Source organism: Coffea eugenioides, chromosome 7, assembly GCF_003713205.1.
Source record: "Coffea eugenioides isolate CCC68of chromosome 7, Ceug_1.0, whole genome shotgun sequence".
Lineage (NCBI taxonomy): Eukaryota > Viridiplantae > Streptophyta > Magnoliopsida > Gentianales > Rubiaceae > Coffea > Coffea eugenioides.
In genome coordinates, this window is record NC_040041.1 from 24,017,847 (window position 1) to 24,030,079 (window position 12,233).

The 12,233-nt window shown below is 38.4% G+C and overlaps 1 protein-coding gene across 1 annotated transcript; it reads left to right on the forward strand.

The window, feature by feature from the left end:
- The first annotated feature begins 8,806 nt into the window (after positions 1-8,806).
- On the forward strand, positions 8,807-10,246 carry LOC113777164. The gene is made up of 3 exons (XM_027322203.1): positions 8,807-9,031; positions 9,092-9,199; positions 9,305-10,246. Exons 1-3 carry the CDS (start codon positions 8,807-8,809, stop codon positions 10,244-10,246), a joined length of 1,275 nt encoding a protein of 424 aa, XP_027178004.1.
- Positions 10,247-12,233: the final 1,987 nt, after the last annotated feature.

The following is a 12,233-nucleotide window of genomic DNA, read 5'->3' on the forward strand; positions in this document are numbered from 1 at the left end:
CTCCATCCATTGTTTTGTCATCATCAAAAAGGAGAAATGGATTATAGTTGTTGTTTTAGTCCCTAACTTTTGATATTTACAAAACAAATGGATGATACTAATATCTTTTCAAGAAATACTTTCAGCTATGAAGCAAATCAGATTCAAAGATCAAGTGCAATTGAAAAAGACAAAGGTTGCTGAAAGCTGTCTGACGCTTATGAAGACAGACCGAATGTCCGATAATCATTGCGCAACTTCAGATGTGAGGACCCGCAAAATTCTCCTTGTTTTATTTTATATTATTTTATTTTTCCGCGTGCATTTTCCTTACTTTAATTTTATTATATTAATTTTTCACATATTTTTATAAGTGAGTATAGTGTTTAAATCATTTTTCTCGTATAAACTAGTTCATGTCAAGTTTGGAATATATTATGGACGTGGGACTCGCTAGTGCGGTAAGTACGATAAAAGTTTGATGACTAGGTAAAATTTTGTCAAGAACTATTATTTTAAAAGGTGTTAAGAGATAATTAGAGATTAGTTAGATAAATTAACCATTGGAAAGCAAAGGATTAGAGAAAACTTTAGAAAGGTCAAGTGTCGCAAAACCATTGGATGTTGGACTTCACCAAGTCTTTCCTACCTTTACTAAAACTAAAATTTGACCAAAATTCTCTTGTTTTCTTTACCTTGTTGGCCGGCCATGAAGAGGAGAAAAAGAGAGAAAGATAGCTTCATCTTCCACCTAAATTTCAAGCTTCAATCTTGAGTTCTAGCCAAACCCTTTGAAAAATACTCCATAAAAGTGTATTTCTAAGGAGGTTTAAGGGTTTTTGTGGAGTGATTTGGGATGGTAGAGGTATTGGTAGCCTCTTTGCATAAGGTTCAAGGTATTTATGGCAATAAACTCTCCTCTACTTCAAATATATGCAAACTAATAGTTTATGGTTGAGATTTTGGTAGTTTTATGCCATATTCCATGAGTTGAGGTGGTGATATGGAAATTTTCAGTTTTAGTAGTGAATTTTCTGCCCTCATATGATGCTTTATGATTGGCCATGAAATGATAGTCTTGTTATGTGTAAAATTGAAACTTTTATATGTTGGTTTTGGTTGCTTACAAAAATTCCAGCTTGTGTGGTTGATTTCCAGTTTTAGAGAGCAAACTGCCCTGCTTCTGACCTGCTTAGTTCGTCCATGATAGAGACTAAATCAGGCTTAGATCAAAACATGAAAGTTGTAGGAAATGGTGTTAACTAGACGCCTGCAAAATTTCAGCTCAATCTGAGCACTGTATCATGTGAAATAACAAAAAATACCCTTGACTGCCAAATGTACTGTTTTGCGGACAGTTTTCTATTTTCTCTGAGATTGCACCTTTTGACCTGGATAATAAATGAAATGGCTGTCGATGTCTTCATAAGACTTGTAGTTCTCTGTCTTAGTTTCGAAATGATATAAAGTGTACCCCAATTCGATAAACGTAGCTCCCGTGGTGACCAAAATGTTATAAGATGTCAAATCTGCCGTTTAGCCTTTTGTCTTCAAAACTGATTTCCGGTTATATTATTAGACTTGTGTTGTTATTGGATGATTTTGAGCCTAGTGAAAGGCTATTGTGGTAAGATTAATTTTGTGTAATATTGGGGTTGAAGTGAGAAAAATAATGAAGTCATAAATGGCTGAAAAATAGGTAAATATAAAGGGCGTGCTGCCCAAATTTTCGCTCGAGGACTAATTGGATGTACTCGCGACTTGAGCGAAAACTTTTAGGGTTGTTCATGTCTTTAGAATCAACCGTTACCTTTTTACTCCGAAACCACATCTTTGCTTTGCATTAATGGTTCATTTGGATAGGCATATGACTCATAACTGAGTCTCACCTGCGAATTCAATTCACTAGGTTTTGGAGTCGAGTCTCAATTGTTTTCCTTAGGTTGTTCTAGAACGTGCCAGTGACCAAAGGCATCCTTTGGGAGGAAACTTTTGAAGTTCTCCTTGTTTAAACTGGTGAGTGTACCACTCCCTCCTTTGTTGCTTAACTTGGTTTATTCGTACTTGAAATCTGTGACTGGAATGACTATGAACTTTGTTTTTTCTGAATGAGAGAGGGTGTACTTTATCACACTCGTTCTCTTGCTTGTGTGACTAATTACTGTGTAAATTTGAATCTGTTATCTACATCTGATCTGATGTCGTTGGGAGGTTCTCTGGCGAGATATAGCCGTTGTGCTAGCCTGTTGTGTTGTCCAGCACCGCCAGGGATAAAATCATGAACCAAGGTTCTCTGGCGAGATATAACCGTTGTGCTCACCTGTTGTGTTGTCCAGCACCGCCAGGGACAAAATCCTGAACTGAGGCTCCCTGGTGAAATATAGCCGTTGTGCTAGTTTGTTGTGTTGTCCAGCACCACCAAGGATAAAATCTTTGACTTGGGGCTAAGCTATACCCTGAATTTCTGGTAGACACGAGTATTACCACCCACTGTAACTGTTGAGGTGTTCGGGCCGGGCAAGGGATATGTTTGGTGTACGGAATTTGGTGATAAGTGGTGTTCTACTGGATTGGTTACTTTATTTGAAAGTTGACGGAGTGTCAACTACTATTTGATCAAGCTCTGGTGAAGAAAAAGGGAATTTGGCTCTTGAGAGCCACCTGTATCCTTTCCATTTGAAGTGTTTATTCATTTTCCTATCTGATGTGTAAAGTTGCATGATTGAAAGTGAAATGCCATGATTCATGACTACTTGTACTTTTAGCACCTCATTGAGGTTAAACTCACTCCCTTCCCGTTATTTTTTGTTTTCTTACAGGGACAAACTTTGAAACCATGATTTGGAAGAAAAGGGGTCGGGTTAGAGTAATCGATCTTTTGTTAAGCTCCTAGAAAACCCTACGTGTGTTTTGTATAAATACGGATGTTTTGACTTGTACGTCAAGTAACTTATTGAAGACACTAATGTATATATGTTGGAAAGAGTATAGTTATGTATATTCGTTGAGAAACGCATGTATGTATGGTTGTATGAACTTTAATTGTAACCGTTGGAAAGATCGGACGTGTACGGACTTTGAACGAGAACAGAAAAAAAATTCTGGCGGGAAACTCTTGTAGAGAATCCGGCCGCATATCCGGCCAGTTCTTGGCCGGATACTTGGCCGGATTGGCAGGGCAAGTTGAAAAAAATTTGGATTAGCTACTGCCTTGAATCCGGCCGGATTGTGACGTTGACCACTTTTCGTTTCATTTTCGTTTCCGTCTTCCTTTTTATTGAAGTGTTTAATCGATGTCCCATTTCACCATATGGTTTGGTAAATTATAGTTTGGCCTGGTGGTCTCCGATTGTTTGTTTTCTTTTGGTTATATCGCGTGTTACATAGGATTTTATGCGATTTGTCTCCGTAGTCCTGGCGAGATCTGGGCAGACGATCCGCCGAATCCTATGGTTCGCCTCAAGGGAAGGTGGGGCTGTCACATCGGACGCATGAAGAACTCCACCGCCGGACGTCTGAAGGAATTAAGACATTCTCTCTAACTCACTGACTTCGATCGGACGTAAAACATTAGAGCACCGGACGTCCGAAAGGATTGAAAAAAATTTCTCATTTTCACCATCTGCTTTCGGATGCAAGCATCAGAGACACCGGACGTCCGAAATAATTGAAGAAAACCTCTCAAGTTCACTGCATGCTGTCGGACTCAAGAAACGAGAGTACCGGACGTCCGATACTCCCAACGGCTAATTGACTTTTCAGCTGTTTTCTATCCATTGGAAGTATTAATGAAGCACTTTCTTAGTCTCAAATAAATAGAGTATTGTCAGAAATTTCAAATAATTTTTGCACACTAAAGATACAAAAGATATAGAATAGTTTTAGTGAGAAAACACTCTCCAAGAAAGATTTGTAGTTTTGGTGGTGTGAAGTTCATTGTAAACTTTTCATTTGTGAGTGAATACTTCAATAGTGTACCTCTGTGAAGGTTGTCCTGAGGGATAGTAATCCTAACTTGACCGAGTGAATTTTGGGGTAAGGAGGAAGTGATCCTTCCTTTGTACACAAGATTGGTTGTATTTCATCAATTTGAAGAAATTTGTTTGAATTGATTTTCAAGTTCAAGAGGAGCTTGGTATTCAATTGGTTTGTAATTCCTTTCTTCTCATTTACTTATTGCTATGTTGTGATCCTTAAATTGCTTATCTCTTATACTTCTCTTAAGTGATATTGTTCCTTCATTGATTGATTCATTGTGTGATCATTTAGAAAAGAGGGTATGTGACAGCCCCACCTCCCCCTAAGGCGAACCAAAGGGTTCGGCGGACCGCCTGCCCAACTCTCGTCGGGACTCAGTCGTTCCTTAATCAAATCCGAAATACAACCAAAGGAATAACATACAACAATCCAAAACTTAAGTGAAACTTATATATACATTGCTATCTCAAAAGGAAGTACAACCATCAAATGTACAAAGGTTCTCACTTCACCCTACAACCAACCTGTGCCAAGCACTAGGGCGAGAACCATTACAAAAATAAAGAGCTAGACCAAGCTAGTCTATACCAAGCTCTCATCCTTGCGTGCCTTCCCCTGTTAAGGAAAACAAAACTAAAGGGATGAACTAAAAGCTCAGTGAGGTTCCGAACACATAATCAAATAATCAATCCAATACATTCAACATAGAGCATAATAATTCAAGAAACATTTACCATGGAAAGCGATATTAACACATACATTAAAAGGATACTGGCTCACAAGGAGCCATTTGTTCGTTCGTTCGTTCTCCTGACATTTCCCCTTATTCCTCCATTCATTTGAAAATACATTTTTGTAAGTAAAACCCTCGTTCGTTCGTTCATTTCATTCACCCCCTTCCCAGACATTGGCCGGGCTCCACCAACCTACAAGGTAATACTCGAGTATACCAAACGTTCACCCAGGTCACCATATCGCCCGACCGAGTCCGCTTCTAGCTCGAGTCGATCGGTAACATGGGGCAGTGGCCAATTCAGCCAAAAGGCTTACATTCATGCACAAGTAACATTTCAATCGTTCAATCATTGAAAAGTTCACAATCATTTGGGCTGAGTGCGATAAAGTACACACTCGCCTAGAAAACTCGTTTTGGCTAATCATTGAAAGCGTTTAACATGTTATCAGTCATATAATCAAGAAACATAACAAACAAGGAACACTCACCTATTTACGTAAAACAACGTGCAAATATCCTTCCGGATATTACCTCAGTCACCAAGAAAACCTAAGAGTAAATGAGAAAGAATATTACAGTCTATCTAGCACAAATAAGTAAGTGAAATCAAAGAAAAATCGGCAATTGATAAGTAAAACGTATAAAGACGCCTTTATAGTGAAAAGGGAATATTTGGATCGGAGGACGAAAATAACTAGGGTTTCATAAACCAAACACAAAACTAACTCAAGCGGGTTATAAAATGTCCGGCGGAAAACACTTGGACCAAAGACAACTCGGACTCCAACGAGATAGGCTAAAAATATTGTTTTCGGAATCATTTAGATAGTTCAAAATCAACTCGTACCCAAGCAGCTAGTATAGACTAAGCGTCATGATAAAATCATGTTTTAAAATGGAAAGCCGGTCATGGTATTGGCCAAACAAAAGTATACAAGTTCAAATAGAAATTTAGCCCTTGAGCAAAAATTTGGGCAGCACGCCCTTTGTATTTACCTATTTTTCCAGCCATTTATGGCTTCATTCTTTTACTCAATCCAACCCAAAGTCATCCATAATACAATTTCATTTCAATAGCCGTTCAATAGGCTCAAGACAATACAAGGACAAGAAATCAAGCTAATAACGAGTGCGGAAAGGAAGTTTACAAAAGACAGTTTTAACGGGTTTTTGCGGAAAGAACACATCCGAGGCTACACTTATCGGATTAGTGTGAAACTTATACCGTTTCGAAGCTAAGACGAAGGCCTACAACTTTCATGAAGGTCATTTAGTCAAATTTCCAGTGTAATCTAATCAAATTCCCAGTTCACAGAACCAGGTTCCAACTAATCGGCTAACTAACCGTACTACAATTAAATGGCCATATCTCAGGCTACCAAAGTCCGTTTAAGGTGTTCTTTGAGGCGTTTAAAAGCTAAGACAGAGTAATAAAACTTTCATGTTTTGAAAAATGGCTAAATCAGCACGGATCATAGTGAATAAACACAGTCAATTGGATGAACTGTCCAAAACGGATCACTGGAAATAGCCTAGGGCAGTGAGGGTATTTTAGTCTTTTCACAGGCTACGTTAGTCTGATTGAGTTGAAATTTTGTAGGCAACTATAAAATACTATTATCTACAACTTTTATGTTTTATTCCAAGCCTAATTCGGCCTCTAACATGATACAATAAAACCGGACAGAATGGGCTAAAATTTTTCCAGAAATCTAGAATTTTTAGTTTCAATGGTAACTTTCTTCTTTTCTTGCTTCACTTGCTACCAAAACCCCCTATACAATCTTAGATACAACATATATTAACCATACATCAAGTATAGGCAGCAATCCATCAAACCCTAATTCATGTAACCAAAAAGAAAAACACCCAAAACATGATAACAACCATTATTCACCACAAATTTGAGATGCTAAGCTAATTGAACAAGATCATGAGTAAGAAATGGGGAAATCATCATCCTCACCTTGCTTAAGTGTCTACCAAGAGCAACCCTAGCTTTCCCCTTCAAAAATTCACCAACACCTCACTAAATCGACACTCAAAGGTAACTTTAATCGGTTTACTTTCTTTGTTTCCTCACTTTGTAGCTCAAATTCAAGATGAAGGAAGATGGGTTTTGCTCTCTCTTTTCCCCTCCCTTGTCTCAGCCACCAGCAGAAATAATGAAGAAGAAAGAGCAAAAATTGGGGATAAAAAGGTTGGACTCTTGGTTGGTCAAGAAACCCTTAGGTGGCGACAAGTGGCGCCACCACCACCACTCTTTTTTTTCTCTTTCTTTTCTTTGCATTTGGTCCACATTTTCGGTCAAGACTAGCTGGAAATGAGGGGGATATTTTACTCAAATATTAATGAGCTCATGTGATAAGAAAGTGGTGGTCAAGTGGTGCGTTCAATCGGTAACGCGTGGTACCCACCGGTTCGCGCCGTTTTTCTTTAAAACACACGTATTAGGGTTTTTATTTTCTATTCACTAACCTTATATCATTGCTCCTAATCACATATTATTTCTCACCTAAAAGTCACTTTTAATCACCAAATTTGATCCTTGCTCTGTACCGAAAAATCATCCTGCGAAAAATCGCGAAAACCCTAATTTGCTCCAATCTTGAAACCGAAAAGTGAAACCCTACTTTCTAGGTTCATTTGCACTTATTGTGGAATGACTGGGTGGTAGAGCTTTAATAAATGAAATTGCCAAATAAAAGGAAATTTTTAAGAAAAAACGTGAGAGATTTTACAATTCCAGTGATTAAAATTAGGGTTTTCAATTAAAATATTAGGGTTTCTAATCTTTTTAAACAAAATAAGGTTTTAAATCAAACCCAAAGAAATACACTTTAGTATCTTCTTTACAAACAACTTCCTAATATGTGGGGTGTCACAATCTCCCCTCTTTAAAAGAATTTCGTCCTCGAAATTCATACATGCACTTCAAATAACGTAGGGTATTTTCCTTATATATTCGTTTCCAGCTCTCAGGTCTCATTATAGCCAAAACTTAGTTAAACGCAATAAGGTGACTAAAGTAACTAAAATTTAGGGCGTCAAATACCTAAATAAACATATACACACATAACACACCACATAAACATATCAAGGAAACAAATAATCAAATATACAAATACGTCTCAAGTCAGGCAGATATTCATATACACAGATACACAACTGACGGCATGTAGCGACAATATACGGGCGAATCAAAAGAAAAGGGATATATCGTCCCACACCCAGTTAGAATAACCCCGTCCGGTCTCTTACGTCACTTTCTATCCGACTCAATGTCCATTAACCTCTTATACTTATTCTAGCCAGACAAAGCCTGTTCATATTCCCAAATTGCAAATCTCAAGTATTTAGTATCGTCTCAACTCTGGAGTACTCAGGCACAAGAATCCGCAATAAGATAATTCACCTCTCGAGCTGGCCAGTCCCAAGAGTAAACTATCTACAATCAAAATTCCCACCTAACGTACCTATTTATGGTCCTCAGATGTCATAAGAACATTTAAGGCCTATAACAATTCACAATTCATAACTTATGCTCGAACGAGCACTTAATCCTTCATACCTATTCACTACTCAGTCCAGGCTCACTCCGCGCAGAGACCACGCGAAGCAGGCTCTGATACCAACTGTGACAGCCCCACCTCCCCATAAGGCGAACCAAAGGGTTCGGCGGACCACCTGCCCAGCTCTCGCCGGGACTCAGTCGTTCCTTAATCAAATCCGAAATACAACCAAAGATGAGAGTTAGACTAAATAGCTGAAGCTCCAAATGGCTATCAACAGGGGGTAAGTTAATACTTCTCAGACATTTCTTTCTTCCCTTCCCATGTACATACTGCAGGTGTTCCCGCCACCAAAGGCGATTTTCATCAAGTTGGGGAGAATCTGTAATAGCTTTTTATGGGATTACGGTGTGGACTCCCAGAGAGTACATTGGTCTTCTTGGGACAAATTATGCTTTCTGGCTGCGAAAGGGGGACTTAGGTTTAGATCGTTCGAAGACATGTGCTCTGCATTTGCTTGTAAGCTTTGGTGGTAGCTTAGGGCGAATGACTCAATTTGGGCCAATTACATGCACCAAAAATATGTCAATATGTCAGGGGAATGCATCCTAGCCGAGCTGCCTTCCAAAGGCCTCCCCTCTCTTGGTGTGGGTTGGACACAATTCGAGATGTTGCTGAGAGGCAGATTCATTGGTGTTTAGGGAGAGGCTTTGTGGATTTCTGGCACGACAGATGGTTGGGAGATGAGACTATAGTGGAGATGCTGGGTTTTCACAATCCCCTGCATATGCTGGTTGCGGAATTTATTGTGCAAGACGAATGGAATGTATCTAAGTTATTCTAGTGGTTACCTCTGCACTTGGTTTGTCGAGTCGTTGACACGCAGGTCTTTTCACAACTGGAGGATAAAATGATTTGGTTGCCTTCCTCCTTGGGACTCTTTAGGGTTAAATCTGCATGGGACCCACTTCGATCCAAGAAGAACTCGTCTATGGTATGTAGGGCGGTTGTGGTGCACATTCTCGCCTTTGAAGGTCTCGTTTTTCTCGTGGCGTGCCTTATATAACTTTCTGCCATTGGATCTTACCCTTCGTTGGAGGGGGTAGCCCTTCCTTCTCGGTGCCATTGTTGCTTCTCCCATGAGGAGTCTTTCTCTCACTTGTTCCTCACTGGCCCGGCTGCCTCTGAGGTCTGGGATTGGGCCAGCAGGCAATTTGGCGTACTAGACCTAATGCACTCCTCTCTCTCTGCAATGTTCATGTCTTGGTTGTGCTCTATTGGGTTGGGATCACTGGATCACATTCGTACGGCTATGCCAGCTATAGTAATTTGGTTTCTCTGGAAAGTGCGTAACCGAGCACGACATGAGGGTGTGCCGTTTCAGTCGCGACAGGTCATTCTGGACATTGAAAGCTTTGTGGTGCAGCTCGGTCAAGCTGGAGTCCTCATGCCTAAACATTTCATTAGGGACCTAGAGCATCCGTGGGCTCCAACCAAAGGGATACGTTCCAAGCGGTTCAAGGTTTGTGCTGTGGCCTGGTCGAGACCTCCACTCAACATGCTGAAGCTCAACACGGATGCTAGTGTCTTTGGTGCAAGAGCATCAGGTGGAGGGCTAGTTCGTGACCACACAGGGCACCTGATTTTTGCCTTTTATAAGGAGTTTGGGGAGGTGGATACTTTGACTGCAGAAGGCCTCTCCTTATGGCATGCTCTCTTGTATTGCAAGGAAAGGAATCTTACCGGCCTTCTCGCCGAGGTCGATTCGGAAGTCTTAGTTCATTTTTTGCTCTTTAGTGACACATCCAAATGGCCTTTGTGCTATACCTTGCATAGAATACAGAGTTTGTTAGTTGAATTGTCATCCACTGTGCGCCATATTTTTAGGGAGGCGAATAGTTGCGCAGACAAACTAGCAGGGGGAAAGCATCCAACAGACACTGTCTTCTCCTCGGTCCATCAACTTCCACCGACTGTTCGGGCAACCTTGCAACTGGATCGTTGGGAGGTCCCTTTTACCCGATCCTGGGTCGTCAAGTAGTAGTTCCTCTATTGTTCAGGGCCCTGTAGGCTCTTATTCCTTGCAGGCTTTGTAATGGCTTTACTCTCTCTAATAAAACAGGGGGTTGGCAGCCCCTCCCGCATTTGGGTTTTGCCAAAAAAAAAAAAAAGCATGATATAGATACATAGGATCTGAAATCAATAAATACAGCAAATCTAAAAATTTATACAAATAAAGATAAGCTCTAACATATTTTCCATCCAAATGAATCATTGTAGCCTCATAGATCTATGAATATTTTCTAACAGTCAGATCTAATTAAAAGTTAGTTCAAATCCAAAGAAAAGTTTAGATATGACAATAATAAACGAAGAAATTGCATATATGAGAAATCAGATCTATAAAATCTCAAATGTTAGAGAAGAAACAAATTAAACAAAACTCTCACAATAATGACCTACACTCTCTCAAAATCATGATTATTTATGTCTCATTAATTTTGATCGATTTATTGGATGGATATATATGAGTTAATTTAATATGTGCTGCTAATGTTGTGGCCTTGTGGGATGTGGTAATGGTGGTCATTTAACAGCTCTAATATATGCCATTAATGTTGTGGCCTCTGGATGTGGCAGTGGTGGTCATGGTGACCTGGTGCTCATATGTCCACTCAGCGTCCAAAAGTAGGAAAATGGGGCCTCACAAGTTTCATTTGGTACGAGTACGAGTTGATGTAAATTAATAATTTATTCTTAATTTACATTAAATTGTTCTTAATTTACACTAAATGATAATAATCAACTTATATCAAAATATACCTGATTTATACCAAATAATAATAAATTAACATATAATAAAATGCACCTAATTTACATCAAATTGAAATTGATTCACATCGAAATCTTACTAATTTATGTTAGAGGTCAACTTACACGAAATTATGCGAAACATAAATTGTGAGGCCCCGGAACCAAAAAGTAGAGGCAAAACGAAATCTCTTCTTTCACTCTAAGGCGGATTAGACATTTGGGCATTTTTGTTTGTTTGTTTGTATTATTTTTTCTATTCACTAGTTGGGACTTAAAGAGTTTTGAACGGTACAATAACTCAAGTGCACCAACGGTGGAGGTTTAGCATTTTATGGTCATTTGTGAATAAGGCACAATCTATCAATCTAAAATAATAAAACTTATAATTTATTATGAAAAGCATTGTCTTAACTGCACATAAAAATTAATATGTAGAAGAATTTTAATATATATATATATATATATGTGAGTAAATTATTGACAATTACTAACATAATTTTGGATATTTATTCCAACAAAAAGAAAACAATATGTTTTTGAGTATGATTGGAACATTTTACCCTTTATTATAAGGATAAACAAGTTAGCATAAAAGGTGACAAAAAAGTGAAAACCAAGAGAAGACTCATATTTTATATCTACATTATGATTAACGTAAGATTAAGATGTTTGGTTATGAGAAACTAATGTTGAAATTAAAATTGAAGAGTTTGAATAATGAAAGTCCTAATTTAGTCTAGTTTGGTTACCAAGAGAAGAATTATGGAAAGGAAAATGGAAATATATCCTTTGGTTGAATTATGCATTGTGCAAAAGAAATCAAAATAAAAGAAATGTAAAGGAAATATAGCCAAAATGAACTAGTTTTAGTTTTCACAGGAGAAAAAGTTTAAATTTACAAAGAAGTTTTCGAAAATTTTCAAATTTTTCAAAAGAGACCCTCCCATCACCCCCAGTTCCGTCCATGAAAGGAAACTTATTTAAAATTAAGCTTCGTCAATCACATAACCATTTAAAACTTCAGACTAGACTCATAATAATTTTCTCGAACAGACATATTTAATGAATCCAAATGACTTTTCAAAATGTTGGACATGAATTCTAAATTTCATGTCTAGAGTCAGCATTGACTTTCGTCATATAGGTCATCCTATCATAAAGAAGTCATTGTTTAATGTAGAAAATTTTATATCAAAAGAGTCTACAAAGAAGAT